The sequence below is a fragment of the Accipiter gentilis genome, chromosome 8 (assembly GCF_929443795.1).
Source record: "Accipiter gentilis chromosome 8, bAccGen1.1, whole genome shotgun sequence".
Classification (NCBI taxonomy): domain Eukaryota; kingdom Metazoa; phylum Chordata; class Aves; order Accipitriformes; family Accipitridae; genus Astur; species Astur gentilis.
In genome coordinates, this window is record NC_064887.1 from 3,634,017 (window position 1) to 3,653,977 (window position 19,961).

A 19,961-nucleotide genomic window follows, 5' to 3' on the forward strand; every position below is an offset into this window, starting at 1 on the left:
TCCATGCGTAATATAGTCTGTACTTTGGAGAGTTTTCAGGTTTTTGCTACATTCTTGTATGTTTAGTAATTCTTCCCCTGGACTTTTTGTTGTCGTTCATGTACATATGCACATATGCACATGTGATATGGAACATCAACAGAAAAATTATTTTAGAAATGCAGTTGTTATACGTTGAACTTCCTGGGTGATGAAGGGTTGATAATATGTAGGTAGCCTCCCTGCCCATAATTAAATAAAGTGAAACTATTTTAAATCTCCAGTTAATTGGTAGAGAATATTTTGTACCAGTACAACTTGGATCAGACTTACTGGAGTATCTACACAAGGTATAGAAAAACAGCAGGAGCATGTAGATCATCAGGTCCAGCACTGGGAAGAATGGGGATTCACTCAAAGAGAATCTGCTGGCATAGAGTGGAAGCAGATGTAGGAATTATCCTTAAATACAAATAATAATCGCTATTCTACATCAGGAAGCAGCACTGCATTTTCACAACCCAAAGGTGCAGTTCTGTCCCATGAAAAAACAGCCCAGTAATTTCTCATCTTGCAAGGTGTCCCACTGCAGCGGAGGGTCTTGAACGTCCTCATCCTTGTACGCTGCTGAGACCAAGTACCGAGAATTGTCTCGTAGGGAACAAACCTGTGAAGGCAAAGGGTTAAGTAAGATTTTCTTTTTTGTGCTCTATTTCAGACGTTTGCTTGTGAATTCACAGCATTGTAAAGGCTGTGACCAATCAGGAATTGTCTCGCAAGCATAATTTTAAAACCCTTGAGCAAAGCAGCGAAGTAATGATTTAAAAATCCCTGAACACTGAGAGTTTTGAGGATTCTGGCCCGAGATCTCAGCTCTGGCTGCACTGTGTAAAGAGTAAAGAGTCGGGGAACGGGAGGGCAAGGACAGCTCTGTGTCCTGGCGTGTAGTGCTGCCAAGGATCGGAGCAGCCTTTGCTTCATTTGAATTGCAGATGTTGTTAAGCAGCTTGTCAGCTACTTTAGCTGGACAGTCCTTCTGCCTTTCAGGACAGACTGCAGAGCTCCGAAGAGGCCTGAGATCTGTGCCGGTCCACGCAGATACCACAATGCTCACCTAGTTCTGTTCAATTCTCTGCAGCTTGCATTAAATCAGGTCGGAAATGTGCACGCGTAAGATGCAGAAAGAATGGCTTTTACCAACTAAATGCCTGTCTGGTTCTCTGTTGATGACTCTTGTAAAGCCACAGTGAGCTGAGCCTGGCCAGCTGAGACTGAGCTGTATCTGCTCACTGTTGGCAGATGTAACACGTGGTGGAGAAGAGTTAGTTATTTGCTTAATTACTCATTTGAGCCTGAAAGGCTATAGGCAAGTGGGGAATTTGGTTATGGGCCGTTCATTACTGCTCCTGTACCTCCATTCACTTGCTGCTCATTTATTTTGTACTGAATATGTGGTGCATTAGTGAAGACACGATGGCCCCTTCATTTCTAAAATAACACAAGTCAGTCATTGGTGACTGACCGGTTGAGCACGTTCAGGATGTAAACAAGCAGCCAAGAGGTGAGCAAAGTGCTGATAAGACTTCTTGCTGTGTCACAGAGCTCATGTCACTCTCTAGGTGAGCAGTGGGAGCAAGGTGGGTTTGTGCAGAGAAATGAGAGGGAGTTAAGACTGAGCCTTTGGGTTTTTCCTGATGCTTAGAGATACAGCAGTCCACAACGCAAAACCACCAGTGACTGCACTGGAGCTTCTTACAGGTTGAACGTTATACACATACTTATATGTGTCACTCTGTGCTGGGAGTTTCGATTCAGGTTTATTACGGTTGGTGCTACTTATTCAATGGATAAGTATTACATTGGCTTTGGCCAGTGGGGAGTCTGCTGTATTCCTAAATCAGGGGCTTCTCAGGGGTATTGCTGTTGGGCTGGGTAGATGTGTCGTCAGGCGGAGCAAAGTAAAAAATATTCTAGTCATGCAGTTGGGAAGCTCAGTCTACAGACACAGAATTGAACAGGGACTTTTGCTAAAATGAAACATGGTTTAATCTTTTTGCTTCTGCCTTTTTATTGGCACTTTATTTTAACTCCACAGGTAAAAGTCTATAAGTAGAGCTCAAATGCTAATCATTATATTAATTCTTAATTTTATTGTGATAATGAGTGTTCATCATTATTAATTCTCTGATCTGCATGGCATAAGGCTTTATTCCAGAGATCTAGCTTTGACAAACTTGCTTTCACAAGGGATGTCCATGAGATTCTAGTCTATGAGAAGGTGTTCAGTAGAAGGCTATCATGCCCTATTAAAATTGGCAAGTTTTTTTCAGGTTAGTTTCTGAAGAAACCCCTCAAATCAGTATTTACTCAACCCTACTAAAAATCTGTTAGAAAAAGTGTTAGAACAATTAGGGTTATTCATGGGACAATGATTATCCTGGAGGGTTTGCATTGAGTCATCATTCCTGCAGCATTTTCTCATTTGGTAATATCAATGGAAATGTATGAAGAGCTGTTCAAATGAGTGTAAAAAAAAAAAAAAAAAAAAAAAGTGGAGGATCTGGACAGTGCTTGTGTTATACCTTTGTAGGACGTTGTTAGGGTTCTTAACACTTTAACTGAAAGGTTTGATAGTTTTTGCTTTGAATGGTAGACGGAGATACGTAACACCTGATAACCCTATTAAACACTTCCAGTGTTTAAAGAAGTAAGATAAGCGTATGCTTTTGAAGGATTTGTATTTTCTGTAGGGAAACTCATTGGTGTTTCTCTTCTGTAGATGAAGTTTATGTATGGTTTTTATCTGGGCCTGACACTGCTCTGTAACAGGGAACAAAATCCAGCCTCTAGCAACTGACATGGGGATTTTGGGCTGCAAAACTTGAAGAACTGGTTGCAAAATTGGAAAAAAAAAAAAAAAGTATAGACTTTCTTCAGTCCACTTCAGAGTACTTGTGTGGCTTTGGTTTTACAGAATTTCAAATGAATCATTTTCTGTTGTTTTAGCTATTTCCTTCAAGAAGTCTTTCTGTTTTGTTTTAAATAGTTTTGAATTTTTCCTAACCCCAGCACCCCCAAAAATCTTTATGCTTGGCTTAGCCTTCAGAAAAATACAGGAAGTTACTCCAGAAATAGCAATGACCAAGCAACTGGAGATCAGACATTTTACCAGGTTTCTACAGCTTGAGAAGCTCCTGCGTGTCACTGTACGCTGCCTGTTCCTGTGCCGCGGTCGTCGCGGCTTGGCTGACGCGTGGTAACTCGGCAAACTACGGGAGCTTGCTTGTGCCGGGTCGCTGCTCAGACATGACACTACCCTTCAGAAAGGTTTGATTTCCAAGGGGGAAAGGCAGTCAAAATGCTCTTATGTCAAAAAGTAGCTGCCAAGCACGTTTCCGTATTAGTGCCAGTGCCAATAAAGTCAGGCAGTGCGTCATGGTTTAATCCCAGCCAGCAACTAAGCACCACGCAGCCGCTCACTCACTTTCCCCCACCCCGTCCCATTGGGATGGGGAGAGAATCGGGGCGGGAGGTAAGTAAAACTCATGGGTTGAGATAAGAACTGTTTAATAGAACGGAAAGGAAGAAACAAATGATAATAATAACAATAATAAAATGGCAATAATAATGACAACAATAATGAAATAATAATAATAATAATAGGATTGGAATATACAAAACAAGCGATGCACAGTGCAATTGCTCGCCACTCGCTGATCGATGCCCAGTCAGTTCCCAAGCAGCGATTCCCCCCCCGAGCCCCACTCCCTCCAGTTTATATACTGGGCATGACATCCCATGGTATGCAATATCCCTTTGGCCAGTTTGGGTCAGCTGTTCTGGCTGTGTCCCCTCCCAACTTCTTGTACCCCTCCAGCCTTCTTGCTGACCAGGCATGAGAAGCTGAAAAATCCTTGATGTATCCTAAACACTACTTAGCAACAACTGAAAACATCAGTGTGTTATCAACATTCTTCTCATACTGAACCCCAAACTTAACACTATACCAGCTACTAGAAAGAAAATTAACTGTACCCCAGCTGAAACCAGGACGCGGTGATAAGCTCACTACAAAATACCACCCTTAGATGTCACAACAGTCACAGATTCCATAACCAAAGCAGGACACAGGAAAGCAGAGGGAAGAAAACCTTCTGGTAATGATTCAACCATAAGATTCAGGGGCTGTAGAAACCCTAAGGGGGAATCCTGCCTCTGAGAGCTGTTAGCCCAGCCAAGAGAAGATGTATATAACAAACATGATCCTGAAGATCTTTCATGCACCTGGGTCACCCTGATTAAATGGGCTTTAAATGATTTTTATAGTAGGAATAAAGCAAAGAAAAAGGTCTCTGGGTTTTACTGAAAAGGGAAATTTTCATAACAGTTAGACATTCCCTCTAAGAGTTAGGATCAGCTCTTAATGTTTTAAAACCTTTATGAAGGATTTTGCAAAATGCCTGCAATCACATTATATAAATATTTAGAGGAGTGCCTGGTGCCATTATTGCCATGGCTTGGGAAGCCTTTGCACTTTAGCAATTCATTTTATGGAAGTAAAAGTACTGTTTGAGATAATAGTATAAGCTTTGCATACATTTTGCATAGCATTTTAATAAAAGCTCCAGGCACAAGTCCTTGCGTTTAGAGTTTCTGGCTGGAACTTTTACTGATAGAAATCTGTGAATAGTATCATCAAGAAGTAGCTGTTACCTGGAAGCATAAGGACTAGTGGTCCTTTTGTTTAATCAGCGTATGCCTAGCATGGTTGTTGGCATTGCAGTGTTATTTTTGTGGTCAACCCCTTCTCCTCCCTTTATCCCTTCTATAAAGAATTGACTGCTGTGATACGACACCTCCCCATGATGTCCGTCCCACCAGAAAGTTGCTCTCTCCTCTTGCTTCCCCCTGCTTGTGTGTAATACAGGGCTGGGGCTGTCCTCTCTTGATTTCTGAAAACTACGTTCAGTGCCACGCCACTTATTTTGCCTTTAAAAGCCCAGCGACGTTGATGCCTATCTTCTCACCCGTGCTGTGAGGCAGCTTCTACCATCACTTTGCACGGAAGACTTGTTTCCCTTTTTTCCAAGGATAGTGGCTACGCCTCTGGTGTCTTGCAAAGTCTACTGAGCCCAGGTATTTGTGCACACAAATAACAAGATGAGAACTTGAGATGTATTAATCAAAGGAAAGAAGGTAACAGAGGAGAAACTGAGAAGTCAGCCACCGAGGGTGGCTATTAGGCCAGGGGCATCGGTTCCTTCAAGAGATTTATAACTTTCCTGTTGTTTTTTCAGCTGTGACTCTCTTTCCATGGCTCCTGTAACTGTGCTTTTGGCAGACAGTAGGATCTACAGCTTTTACCTATGTAGGGTAAGGTAAAATAGGAGTTTTCATTTGAGGTCACGTTCTGATGCGCGAGCGGCGGAATTTTTTCCCCTCTCTGTACGTAAGTTTTCCACAAAAGGATGATGCCTGTAATAGGAAATCCCCTGGGGAGAAGCTGCCTGAACAGGAGCAAGCATCCAACTCTCACTTGTCTTACAGCGGGATCGGTGCATCCGAACTCCCCAAAGCAACATGAGCTTCTTGCTAACAAAATGCAGAACAGTTACCCTCCCAGTCTTTCACACGCCAGGGGCTTGGAAGGCAATGGAGGGAGGAACAACCTGTACATTTCCTCCAGTGCTGGTTGTTACGAACGTAGCTAAAGCCCTGCCTGAGGTGTAATGTCGGTGGTAATGGCTGCCTGTAGGTCTCTAGCACCCTCTTTCTGGAGTGGCATCTAGCTGGTGAAATGTCTCCTTTGGTCCCAGCAGGCCAAGCCCTAGCAGAGGAGGTGGTAGGAGAACTGCAAGCTTGGTTTAGGCTCATCCCTGCTATTCAGCATAAATCAGTCCCAAGCATAAGACTGCTTTTAATATAGGGAACCTGTAGCCTGGCTTCACAAATACATTAAATCCTTCTCTTAAGCACTAATAATACTTAATAAAAGTTTTATGAGCAATGTACATTTTAGAGTAAATTTTCATATCCGTTTTCATTTTAAAAAGAACATCAAGGAGCAAATGTATTCATGCCAGAACAAAGTAATTTAGTGGAGTCACAAAAACGGCACAGGCCTCCTCTGAAATAGTAAGAGAGTGTTGATTAGCCAAAGTGACCAATGGGGATGGGATTCAAAAACTTAATTCACCATGAAGGACTTGAAAGGGAAGAAATTCCCACATGCCAGCTGAGCATATTTCTCTGCCTGGAGAGGTGAAAAAGAGCCTGGCTTCATATTGCTGCCCCATATAGGCTCCTGGAGCTATACAGCTGGACTGCTCTGTATAGGTGCTGACCTGGAGGAGGTACCTTTTTCTTCAGAGACACTTAGAGAATTCCTTAGGACCAGCATTAGCCCGTGTCTGTAAGGATGGGAATACCCATGGGTATCAGGGAACAAAAGGAGTTGCCATCAGAACCAAGCCCTTGGGTGGGATTCGTTGGCCAAAATGTTGACATCTAGTGCCACTTCAGCCCACCTTTCCAGCTGCTGCTCCTCCAGGAGAGTGACCCACTGCTAGCCCGGGTGTTTTGGATACCCATGGCATCTAAAAAGGCACCAGGTACCTTCACTGAGCAACCGAATTGCTGCCCTCCTGACAATCAAAGAAAGAGTCTACTGCTACCAGCACTGTAGCGGCTGCTTTATTAATGCTTAAAATGTTGTCCTGCTGTGCTCCTCGCTTCCGTTTTCTGTGCCCATCTGTTGTCTCTTGTCTCTCCGGGACAAGGAGCAGTTGGAAGTTGCTTACAAATTGTGTTCAGATTCACTGAATAGTTCCCAGAGGGGGAAGGGAACTTCTTTTTCTTTTTGCCTTACAAGTCAGAGCTTGTTACAGAATTAGTTTCTTCGGCATTTGGGCAAAATGCAGCGTGCCAGTCTTTTATCCCTAGGAGGTGTAAGGCAGGAACATGAACCTCTCGCCTAACCATCAGGCTGCCGGGTGAGCATCCCTCTGGGTTCTTCTTCTTGGAGCTGTAGGAGCCGGGGTGTCCAAGGGGGAATGATGCTGGTCTGGTGGGCAGGGCTGTGTGGGAGATGGATAAGGGATTTCCAGGATGCCTTTTTAAAGACGTGTAATAATTCATGCACTTTTACTTGTTTGGGGGCAAAAGAAGGTATATTTCCTTTGAATAATTGAGTCTGTTGAGTGGGATGGTTTGGGGGCTGTTGTCTTGTCTTTAAAAGTTCTTTTAGTCTTCAAGGGACTTTCTGTAGGTATAAATTACTGGCTGATAGGGCAGGTGGGGGCTTGTAGTGGGCAGTTTTGCTAACCATGTGTAAATCCAACTTGCGCTTCGTTGGCAGGGACTCAGCAGAGCTAAGAGGATGGAAAATACTGCAGAGTTTTGCATCTCATCACCGTTGTGTTTAAAGTAATCATAGACTTGGAGAAATGGAGCTGGAAGGGGCCTCCAAAATGTGCCCCTCCACCCCCAGTGAAGGTTGAGATTGTCTATAAACCTTTCTGGACAGGTGTCTGCCTCACCTCAAAAGCTATCAGAAAATGGAGATTTCACACCCTCCCCAGGCAATTTGTTCTACTGCTTAACTAGCCTTACGGTCAGAACGTTTTCCCTCGTATCCAACGTAAATCTCCCGTGCTGCAATTTCAGCTCATTACGCCCTGTCATATTCCCTGTGGATGTGATGATCACTTTATTACTTCGGTCTTTGCAGCAGTTCTTTAGATACCTGTGGAGTGTTGTCATTACCTGTGGCCCCAGCCGTTCCCTCAAAACTAAATGCTCCTGGATCAGTCCAGCCATCCTGGCTGTTTTCCAGAGTTCCGGCCTGTTCTTGCTTCTCGGATTTGAGTTTTAATTGATCTCCATCCTTCCCAAAGTGTGGAATTCAGGTGTGGAATTGGAGACAGCATTCCATCTGAGTCATTGCAAGGATTGCGTATCTGCTGAAGCTACAGATAGATATCCATTTAGTTTAATCTGTTTTCAGAGGAGAGGTGTAACCTGAAGTCATTATGATATAAGGAGATTTTTAAAAAAAGAAACAAACAAAAAAAGGACAGGTCACAACGAGGAAGGTGTTTAAGAGGAATGAGTCACTCTGTTGAAAGAATAAACACTTCTCAGTGCTTTTCTATTCATATGTTTTCTTTCCACTTGAACTTCTTAGATTGTAGAATCACTGGTAATTTTTTAGATGTATTTTTCAAGTACGCTTATAAACAGGAACTATTTCAAAACATGATGGCAGTTAAAAACATCATCATTTTTAATGTCTAAAATAAAGGGTCATTATCAAATTGCTTGTATGGGTGTGCGTTTATGGTGAAGAGAAGACCATCTGGCTAATGCAAAATGTCAAACCCTTCACTTTAACTCTCTGAGTGTTTCCATAGAGGTTTAAATAATACCATTAATGAAGGTGTGAACCCTCTCATTCTCACACAGAGATGCTCACTTGATGCCTTTGTCTCTTGCAGGAATCTTCTTTATGTCTATCCCCAGAGCCTTAACTTTGCCAACCGCCAAGGATCTGCCAGGAATATCACTGTAAAAGTCCAGTTCATGTATGGAGAGGACCCAAGCAATGCTATGCCGGTGAGGAGAGTATTTTGTGCTCCATGTGAATGCTGCATGCCAATAAGGCAGAGCACACATGGCAGTTGTAAAATCCCTGTGTTAGAGAAAACCTCACCGAAATACATTTCAAAATAACAAGTTCAGAGGAATATAAAATTACAATATTTCAGAACAAAGAGTACATTTGTACAGAGTTTGCAAAGTAACAATGTAGTAGCTAGTATTTTAACCTGAGATGTTTGCAGTGGACACCCTTGTGTTTGGAATAGCATCTTTGCTTCCATGCCAAAAAAATTAAAGGTGATAGTTATACTTGTGTTCAGGGCCAGAAGTGATCAGCACTTGGTGAAGATCTGCGTAGGGGTGGTTACATTCATCAGTTCTTCAGCCATGTCTGTGTGCATGTGTAACTGGGATTATTAAAATTGCAAACTCTTCAGTGACTAAGTAAAACATTGCATATAAGTGAAGGGGCACATAACAAGGAGATGTGACTGTACACAGCTACAGAGACTCGTGCATGGAGCTGTAAATGTCTCTGTGGGATTATGGAACAAATTCTTGGCACAGTTTTATAGGGGCGTTTCTGTGGTTTTTTTGGTTTTTTGCAGGTCATCTTTGGCAAATCTAGCTGTCCTGAATTTTCCAAAGAAGCATACACAGCTGTAGTATATCACAACAGGTAAAACACATGACAGCTTGTGAAAGGACATGACCCCATATGGATAGTATGATTCCACCCAAAGAAAATTTTACCAGTGTGAAAGTGGAGTAACTCACCAGTGACTTTGTCTCAGTATTAATTATTTAACAATGACTATCTTGGTTAGCACTCACAACAACTGCAGTGTCAGTTGATACTGTCGTTAAAGAGTTTTGCGATGACTAAGAGCCAGAGTCTTTGTTTGCTCTGGTACAAATCAGCATTGTGTCAGGGGCTGTGATCCTGAGCACGTAGCCCTACTTGGCAGATGCTGTGAGTACGAGCGTCAAGTTAGTAGTCACGAAGATTTATGTTATAAACTCATGTTCGCATGTGCTTTGTTATTTTGCTGGAGCCTTTTAGACTTTAGTTACAAATTGGAAGTATTTGGTCTTGAAAATGATTTCAAAGGAGTGTTGAATCTGGCCTTAACATGTTGATTGTCTTTGTAGCTGTACTGGGGAGAGATATAGTGGGGTGAGAATCCCGTCCTGCAGGCTGGGGGTTGTGGCAGCCTCCACCTTGAGAGGAGTTCATTACTCGTGGGGAGCAGTTCAGAGTGCCTGCATGAGGAGGGAGCTGCCACTTTCATTTTTTGTGGACTGTAAATGCGTACTGGAAGTTTTTCCAGTCCTTGGTGATCAGAAAGGGAAGCTTTAATCCCTTGGGATAGTCCGTATACTGCCTTCCCTCCAGATACTTTAACTCAAAGTATTTGGTCTTGAGCGTAAGATAGTAAACCACGCTGTTAGTATCGATGACTCAGCTGAGGGTCTGGTATTTGCACAGATCGCCTGATTTTCATGAGGAAATCAAGATTAAGCTTCCAGCCACTTTAACCGATCACCACCACCTGCTTTTTACCTTCTACCATGTCAGTTGCCAACAAAAACAAAACACTCCCCTGGAGACTCCAGTCGGATACACCGTGAGTGTCTTTCAGTCTTTATGTTTTTCAGCACAGGTTATATTCATAATGCAATTGTTTGCAATTTGTTTAGCATCACTGTCAACTCATACTCCATTATAGAATTTGATAATTTGACAGTCAAGACTGCAAAGTTCAAGAAAGCCTTAAGAAGTGTGTGGTTTTGTTTTTTCTTTTGTTAATTCCTTCTCCTTAAAGTGGATACCAATGCTTCAAAATGGACGGTTAAAGACTGGTCAGTTCTGCCTTCCTGTTTCATTGGAAAAACCACCTCAGGCTTATTCAGTGCTTTCTCCAGAGGTGAGTTGTTCTTCATGTTGAAAATCAGCAGGAGAATACTTCTGTTAGAAAGTCGAAGAATGTGTGTGTACGTATACGTGTGTGATTGTGTGTGCATGTGTATTTTTAACTCTTAGGTTATTTATTCCTTCAATACTGTTAAGTTTAGATAGGTGTGTGTATGTTTGTGTGTGGGCACGTGTTTGTGATCTGACAATAAAATTAAAAGAAATGGCAATTTTAATTAGAAGTACCGTAGCTCTGCTTTCTGTCACATCCTCACTCATCTTTCTGTTAACCTGCAGGTTCCACTCCCTGGAATGAAGTGGGTGGATAACCACAAAGGGGTTTTCAATGTAGAGGTTGTTGCTGTATCATCCCTCCACACTCAGGTAAATGTTGAGAGTAGTCATTGTAATAAAAAGAGTTTGATAGTCTTTTGACAGTTGAAACACTGTCAGAGTTGATACTGTGAAGAGTATAATAATTACTTGCAGTGAATTACAATCTCATTTTCAGTTCTGAGCCAGCAGAACTGTTATTCCACATTCTGCTGTGAGTATATCTGAGAAATTCTGCTTAAAAATATGAGCAGTTTGGCCTTTATTCACAGGGAGTGAATGGCCAACAGTGTTTTCAGACCTCGGACTGTTGTGTTTAATACAACAGATCTAACATACAGTCCGGGCGTATGACGTTTTGTTGGTTTTCCCCTCTGCTTCTTTTATTTCTCCATGTATTTTTCATCTGTCTTTCTTTGATCTGAAAAGAAAGATGAAAATCATTTTGACTAATCATTTCAACTTTTGTTTTGTTAATTCCCAGTATGTCATTTGATGTTTTTTGTGTATTTTATTCGTGTTGTAAATAGTAACATGATTTTAGTGCATTTTTGTCTGTTTTTCTAAGAATACACAGTCTGTGGGTCCTCTAGTTTTGCCCTGACAACTTCAGAACATTGGCTGATTTCAGTTGAATTAGACATATGGGCAGAGCTCTCAAAGATGTTGAGTTTCTACTAATTTTGTGAGATTAAATGGTCAGATAGAAGAATGAGGGGGAGAATCCATCCATGAGGTACAAATCCATAGAAAGTGGAGTTACTTTCGGAGCTTCTTGCTGATTTTTTTGTTTGTTTGTTTGTGTGTAGGACCCTTATCTTGACAAGTTCTTTGCACTTGTCCATGCTCTGGATGAGCACATGTTCCCTGTGCGAATAGGAGACATGAGAATTATGGAAAACAACTTGGAAAATGAACTGAAGAGCAGCATTTCAGCTTTAAATTCCTCTCAACTGGAGCCGGTAGTGCGATTTCTTCATCTCCTGCTTGACAAACTGATTCTTCTGGTAGTAAGACCTCCTGTCATTGCAGGCCAAATAGGTATTCTATTTAAGTTTTATAGAGAATTACATAGCTGCAAGTTTGACAGTTCCAATTTTACCATATTTATGTAGAAATGAAAAAGTCCATTTTTATGCTTTATTTTAGTGCCACTAATATACCATGTATCTTCAAAATAAAACATGCTGGCTTCCAGATCAGTGGTGATATACACAGGAGCAATATTTAATGCAAAGGTTTTCAAGAATGACTAGTAATTTGGTGTCCACATTGAGATGCCAGAAAGGGGCCTGGCTTTCATGAGTTGGATGCTCAGCATTTTCTTAGTACTGGAGCCTGTTAAAGTGACTCCATACTGACATTCAAAAACTAAGAATTTCAACCTTACTAGTCACCTTGGAAAATCTTGAAGTAGGTAAGATAAGAACATACAGATGCTGTATATTCGTCTAGCTATTGTGGATCTGATACTGTCAGCATGAATAATGCCTCCTTTTGCTCCCTGTTATGAGTATGCTCTGGCAGTAGAAAAAAATCTCAAGTGGAAGTCAGGATTAGATCGTTAGCATTTAAAATAGCAGTTGGGATTTTTCATAGGAAACTTGAGTTTGTACATGATGGAATATAGGTATCTAACACTGCTTTAAAAATAGCAATTGTTTATTTCAGAAAGGTTATCTTTCTGGGGAAGAATTTTGCTTGAATTTTTATTTTTTGTTTTAAAGCTCTTTAAGTGTTCTGTATTGGTTTAGTTTGTCTGTATAGAACATTGAGAACATTAGTGTCTAGTTTTTAAAAAACTAAGATGTACGGTCTCCAGCTGCCATCTACTTCATCCCTAATTTGTTTAAAATATCTACCTTGGTCCATCTGTAGATTTCTGTACTCATTTTTAGATAAGATTTTTTTCCAAAACAGAATGGAATTGTTCTTTTTGATACAGTTTATATTTTGGCTAAGGCTTAAATGGAGGAAATAATTAACTGAGCAAAACATGATAAATATCCAAAGGATATTATCCATCAATTAAACAAGGACTTGATCTTGTTACCATTGCAGTTGATGACCAAAGTTGGGCTGATTCCAGAAATCGGGCCTAAATTCATTAAATTTGTTTATTAATAAAAGTGAAAGCTTATCACTGCAACACCTGTCTTCCTGTCAAGCTGTTTATTAGACGTAGTTCAAATACCAGGTTCAGTTTTTCAAGAGAAATGCTTGCTGTAGTCTTAACAAGCTTTACCATTTATCCTTTAGAAGGTGGACAAAATGCACGTTTAGGATTTGCTCACGGGTACTGCTGCAGTCTAATACAAACTCCTCACTTATTACTTTCAGTTAACCTGGGCCAAGCGTCTTTTGAAGCAATGGCATCAATCATAAACAGACTTCACAAGAACTTGGATGGAAACCAGGACCAGCATGGCAGAAACAGCCTTCTTGCTTCCTATATTTATTATGTTTTTCGCCTACCGAATACCTATCCCAACTCACCATCACCAGGTAGCTCTTTTTTCATTTTATTTCAAGTCACAGTTTGTTAAAAGCAAGCAGAAATTGCTTGCTGGCAGGTGCTCTTGAGCTCCAACTGGTTCCCTGCCAAGCCCTGTTACTAACTTTCTCTTATGATCCAATGTAACCATGTACAAGATTAGTTTAATTACAGTTAGCCGTGTCAGAGTTTTAACTATCTGATGATCTTAAATAAGAGTGGCACTGTTGAAAGACCATGAGGCTTAAATTATGGCAAAATACTGGTTTGTTTGTTTTTGGGTTGGTTTTTTTTTTTTTTTTATTTTATTTTGTTTTCTGTGGCAAGTAGACAGATGTGGTATGCTCTTGGCCTGTCCTGCTTCGCAGTCTCCTTCACTAGTACTTTCAGACTTTCATCCAGTTCCAGAAAAACTTGATACGCTGGCAAAGGAGTGTGAAATTCTTGAAAACACATGTCTGGGTACAGGAGGGAAACAAATTAATTCCACCCCTGCTGAGAACAAGGGATATATCTGCATGGGGGAAGAGATGGTGTGAATGACAGCCACAGAAAACTAGGCTTTGGAAGGACTGTTGTGCACAGCACTTGCTTCTTGCACGGAGCGGAAAACCTTGGAGAGGTGTTGGGAAGGTTGTGTACTTAAATTTGTGCCCAGTTCTTTTGTGGTTTTTGAGTCTGAAGTCTGGCAAATATCCCTCTAGCTAAAGACATACCTCACACTGGCTGCCTACATCCACAGGGAGCTTCCTGCTTCCCACAAATCAGTGGATAAAATAGCTTTTTAATCCCATCCCTTTCTCCCTGCTGCTTGCTTGGAGAACCAGGCAGGGGAAGGCACAGAGAAGATTTCCTTATGGGCCAGACCTACTGGGTTACCCAAAGGGTTTGCCGCGTCAGACTGGTGTAAAGCTGCATGGCAACAAAGCTCTGACTGATGGTCTAACTGGATGTTCTTTCGTACACCCCCACAGGTCCCGGTGGCTTAGGGGGATCGGTGCATTATGCCACCATGGCTCGATCTGCTGTCCGACCAGCAAGCCTTAACTTGAACCGCTCACGGAGCCTCAGTAACAGCAACCCAGATATATCTGGGACCCCCACCTCGCCGGACGATGAAGTTCGCTCGATCATTGGCAGTAAGGTACACATGCACTGCTGAGGGTCTTACAGGAACTTCAGCATCTTTTATTTAATCTTTAAAGAAATAACAGGGAAGTTTTGGTGATTTTTTTTCCTATGATAAGATGTCCTTACTAAATGGCCCCTTCTCAGACTTCTGGCAGTTGCTGATAACACTACTGAAACTCCACTCCTTGAATATAGTTGCTGATCTCTCTGACTTCTTGGAGGCCATCCTGGCAGTGTTACTTCCACACGCGTGGTGGCTAGGTGCAAGAGTCCTTCTGGACTTGTCTCCCCAAGACTAGTAGGACAAGAATGATTTTACTACCTCACTTTTCACATGGCCAGCAGCCGTATCCTCTGACCAGCTCTGTTATGTCTCCCCAAACCTTGCATCCCCTCACTTGCCACCCTGTGATCCAACTCTTACCTCCCAAACCAAAACTCTCTCTTCTCCTCTGCATTCAGCACTAATGGCTGCTCAGATGCTTTCTCTACTACTTAAGTCCAGAGAAGGTACCTTGCACACAGCAGGAATATTTCTAGTCCCTGCACGGGCCAGAGAGGATTTTGGATGGTTAGTTAGTGAGTGAGCCGTAGTCAGGCCGGCTGAGCTGCAGTGTGAATTTGTGGTGTGCTAACTCTGCACCCACACTGACTCCTCGCACCTAAAAGTGACTTTCTGGTGTGGGCACATTAGTGCAGAGCGTCTTGCATGGTCGTACTTCGGCCCTTCAGGGCTCAGTACACGCATCTCCGGCAGAAGGGCCTGTACCTCTCTGGTGAATTGCAGGCACATAGGACTGCTACAGTCCCAATTTGAGCACTTCAGTTTTGTGCCTGAAATAAGTGGGATGAGCCAGGGCAAATCTACTGTGTTGGTAATTCCCTTCCCTGAGAGGGCTGCCTTAGCTTGGTTGGGGTTCGCTTGTTTTTTAATCTTCAAACCGTGATTGCTTACACCAAGATGAGATGCTTCCCCGCCTGTGACCCTTCACTCTTCCAGCACGGATGAATTCCTGAGCCTTTTCAGAGAGCTGTTATGGTCGATCCTTTGGAAGATCAGTGAGCAAGTTTGTTAATAAAGCCATCAGCCTGACCAGGCAGGCTTGACACTGGTTGGTCCTGGGTTTTGTAAAAGCAAGAAAAACATAGTTTCAGAAAGAGATTACCAATTTTAAATGAACAACAACATGATTTGCTGACCAAATAAGAGGCTGAAGAAGTGTGGGTAGGCAAATCATTATTTCTTACATCAAAGTTTGCACTTGGAAGTCTTAAAATATTTTAAAGACCACTTCAGTATCTTGCTAATTAAACAACCCTGACCTTTTGTGAAATGCCATAGGCACTAATGTGCATACGGAATTTACACAGGCTATCAGAAGTTTAACACGTGCTGGCTTAGTGAATAATGTCATGATACAAAATGAAGAGAGGCTTTCTTCTAGAGATGTACTCCAGGCTTTAAAGAAAAACCTCTTCCGTGAATAATTGTTGAGGGAAAAGTTTTCTTTTAGGGTAGTCTGACCATCGGGAAGTAAGCTTAGTCTGACTATACAGACTTTTGGCTGAACATAATTATTTCTGCTTGTTAATATCAATAGACAAAAATAAGTTACTTATTGAGATGTTGAAATGAGTAAAAGGGTGCAAAAATTCCTATTCTGTTTTTCCAAGTAATGGCTTAAGCACATATGCCTAAATAGGGAACCTGCATTTCAAATTAGAATCTGTTGTGGGAGGCTTTCTGCTTTAAAAAAAAAATCAAATAGCATTTTGTTGTTTGATGGAAGACTTCGGAGTCCAGTCCTGTATTGTTTTTTTTATTGTAATGTAAGACATTACAAGGCCAGGTTGGATGGGGCTTTGAGCAACCTGCTCTAGTGGAAGGTGTCCCTGCCCATGGCAGGGGGGTTGGAACTAGATGATCTTTAAGGTCCCTTCCAACCCAAACCATCCTAGGATTCTATGATATTTATAGGTTTGGTAAATATGCTTTAAATCTCCCCTTTATCAGATTCTTACTTAATTTTTGAAAATTCAAATAGTCATCCCCTTTACAGGATTTGGAAGATTTCTGTTTATTTTCAAAAGAGAGGAGGTTTTAGGTCTGTCACTTACTATGCCTTCCTTTGTGATTTGAGGCCATGTAAATTTTATTCCCTACTAAAGCAAATTTATTAAGCGTCTAAAAAGACCTATGGTGAGATTTTTATGCTTTAAGTGTTACTGAAATGTTGGAGGTGTGCTGGGAAAAAAACAGAAAAGATTGTGGAGTTTCATTGCTCCGGCACTGGATTTTCACAAATGTGTGTTATGGTCCTGCACAGATCCAGCTGCAGGTTGAACCGCAGAGATAGAACAGAATTTAATAGCAGTTTTGTGAACTTTTGAGTGACTTTGCCAAGCAATAAGAAGCTCTTGTACTTCTTTATTTTCCAAAGAGGGAAGAATCTTTCCCTTGTCAGATTTTTACAGAATGACTTCTGCTTCTGCAAACTCGGTATATGTTTAACTTTATCCTCAGAACCAGAGTGGCATGATTAGAAAGCCTGTGAGCAGAAATGTAAGTGTGATAAAGGCATTTTCAAAATTAGACCTGATACAAAACATGAGCTTAGTTCAGCATTCTGCAAAGTCTTTTTGACTTTAATTCACTGTGAGCAAAATAAAGCGTGTTTATGGGTCGGAGCAAGGCAGAGAGCTTTGATTCATTTCTTCTAAAAAGTAATTGAGATTAAAACACTCTCCTTATGTGTTCAGTATTTTTTTTTATTGGACATCTTAAGCAAAATTACAGCATTGCTGTACTCTGCATAGAGGATAGCTCAGTGGATTAATGGTTTGAATCCCAGGCTATAGCTCTGATGCTGGGTTCAACCTGGAGGTGGATTTTTCTTTGCCGAGAGAAATAGATTGTTAGGCTTGGTGCACTTTGCAGCTGATGATAATTGCTGTGATGAAGTGGGCTGCACCTTTGCTTCATGTCTTGGGAAAAAGCCCTAGGTTGGCATGAAAACCAGGAAGAAAGCTCTTGCTCAGATGAGGGTTGAAACCAACGTGTGAAATTTATAAGGACCTGCTATTCAGTTGTGGCTTTGCAAAACTGCCTCCATTAGAGCTGGTTCCTGGGACCCAGGAAAGTCCACGGCATCCCACTGAATGTTCCTGACTTGGGAGCAGCCTGGGTGACAAACACAAGTTTAAATTTTTCCTTTTCTTCTTTCTGAGTGTCTTGAGAGGAGACGGGGCGGGGGGGGGGGGGGGGGGGGGGAGGAGAGAGAGAGAGGAGGGATTCACAGTAATTTTGCCGATGTGATCCGTTGCAGGAGTAGAATTTGGAGTGCAAACTAGATTGAGCTTTTAAAAAGCAGGATGATTTTTCAAATATTTTGCTTGGCAGAGCAGGTTGGTCCAGAAAAGGTATGTGCTCTTTCCTCTCTTAGCCACGCTGCCCAGAAAATACCTCAGTGTCCGTGTGAAATCCTGTTCACAGGGTTACTCTGCCAGCAGTGCTGAACTCTTATGCCATGAGTAGGAAACCCAGTGAGAGCTGACAGTCAGTCTCTTCAAGGTTTCTCAGCATTTCTGTAAGAGGTGTAGAGCTTATAAACTGTGGGCTAACAAGCAGTCTACCCGAAAAGTGCTGGAAACCTCAGAGAGCATCCTTTGTGGTTTACACATCTGTGTGCCAATTTTCCTCTGTCACACTGTAAATCTATGCTGGCTCCGTCTACTGAAGTGGATGGTTTAAACTGATCAAAGGAGGAGTGGGATTTTTCAGGAAGAGGATAGGTTTTGAACGTCAAGCATTACAGATAGGACAGGTAGGACCAGAGCTGTCGACAGTATTAATGTGGTGTATGTGCGTGATGAGATATAAAATAATCCTCTGGACTAAAATGTCTCGACAGACACCTGAGAATTCAGGCTGCTTTAACAGTGCTAACTGATGATGTGTTTGCAGTGTACCCGGTTTGATTGCTTTTCAGGACTAAACTTTGACTACTGTATGGCATGCAACATGTAATATTTCTTTCCTTTCCCAACTGCTTTCTATTACATGCCCAGGGTTTAGACCGCTCCAATTCCTGGGTAAACACTGGTGGTCCAAAAGCAGCCCCATGGGGATCCAACCCCAGCCCAAGTGCAGAGTCAACACAGGTGGTGTCTTCGGTAGAGGTTTTTCTGGCTTTGTTTTCCCTGATGTTTCCCTGTAGAATATCTTCCTTTCAGTGTATACTCCAATTTTGGTGGTTTGTTATTTTTTTTTATTGTTTATTTATTCCTTGAAAACTTTGTGAGTTTTATTTTATAAATTAGCATCTTCTCCCCAACCACCTCACCACACTGCATGAAAAACCTCAAAATGCGTGAACGTGTCCCCTTCTTTCATTTCAGTGGTTGCTGGTCTGTGAAATGTAAATGCTGTGACTGCTTTTCTTTTCTTTTTTCTCTCTCCCTCTAACACTAGTTTCAGCTTCAGGTGGAGCACATTTCTAAGTGGGAACATTAATCACAGCTTCATAGTTTTGTCCATGTTTGCCATTTCTTTTGATGTTGTGAACCATTTTGCCATTTTCATCAAGCATTTAATATTCATCATCAAGTAATCCTTCATGACTGTTTGAGTGGAATATTGTTGAACCAAAATTGATTACCACATGTAAAATTCTCTCTTAAAACATGTAAATTTGAGTGCTGGAGCCAGTGACTTGCTAGGGCCAGTTATATCTGTTCTATGTTGCAAAGTATGAAAACTTTATAGCAGCTTCAGTCAGAGTTAATTTATTTAGCCCCTATTGCCTGCTGCTTTCCACTGCATGGTTGCCTTGAACGTACCTCTCAACTGTACCTCCTTTCAAGTTTATCAGTCTTCCAGAAATATTTAGTCTGAGTTCACTTGCACTCATGGCAAATTATTTCCATCAGAAACAGAACTTCAGTAATTTTCTCATTCCCTGTGCCAGTAGCAGCGTCGCTGTGGGTTACATCCCCACGTGCTTTGTGTCTGGTAGATTGAGAGGTATGGACTGAAATTACAAGTATTACCTCCTTGATGTATGCATGTTGATAAAATACAATGATGAAAAAGTTTCATGCTTTGCAGCATTAAGTGTCTTTGTGGATAAGAACATGCAGTTATTTAAATAGCCTGTATGTCTTAAAACAATAAGAAGTACTGTCATTTTGTTTAAACCAAACCTGTAAATGAGTAAGAGTTTGAGAATGCATAAAAAGGTGTAAAGACAGTAAAAGACTACAGTTGGAACAGTATTTTTGTAAACGTACATTGTCCTTGAGCTGCAAAACCCATCCACAGCAAACTTTAATGTCCTGTCATCATTCATTCATCTCCACTCCGTAGGCTACGGATCGAAGTTGTAATCGTATGTCTTCGCACACTGAGACGTCAAGTTTCTTACAAACATTAACAGGACGATTACCAACTAAAAAGGTAGATTTCAGTGAAGACAATTGATATTCTGGGGCAGGGAGGTCAAGTCATTCTGA

General features: G+C 41.6%; 1 protein-coding gene across 13 annotated transcripts in view; it reads left to right on the forward strand.

Moving 5' to 3' along the window:
- DOCK7 (dedicator of cytokinesis 7) overlaps positions 1 to 19,961 on the forward strand; it is a 348,282-nt gene that overhangs the window by 292,406 nt on the left and 35,915 nt on the right. For 5 of the 13 annotated variants that reach the window (XM_049807269.1, XM_049807270.1, XM_049807271.1 and 2 more), the window contains 10 exons: positions 8,475 to 8,592; positions 9,186 to 9,256; positions 10,067 to 10,205; positions 10,404 to 10,505; positions 10,790 to 10,876; positions 11,635 to 11,866; positions 13,166 to 13,330; positions 14,294 to 14,463; positions 18,519 to 18,611; positions 19,816 to 19,905. In XM_049807269.1, coding sequence (XP_049663226.1) covers positions 8,475 to 8,592; positions 9,186 to 9,256; positions 10,067 to 10,205; positions 10,404 to 10,505; positions 10,790 to 10,876; positions 11,635 to 11,866; positions 13,166 to 13,330; positions 14,294 to 14,463; positions 18,519 to 18,611; positions 19,816 to 19,905 — 1,267 coding nt within the window. The remainder of the gene's footprint in view (positions 1 to 8,474; positions 8,593 to 9,185; positions 9,257 to 10,066; positions 10,206 to 10,403; positions 10,506 to 10,789; positions 10,877 to 11,634; positions 11,867 to 13,165; positions 13,331 to 14,293; positions 14,464 to 18,518; positions 18,612 to 19,815; positions 19,906 to 19,961) is intronic. The other 8 variants (XM_049807275.1, XM_049807276.1, XM_049807277.1 and 5 more) reach the window with 3 other exon arrangements.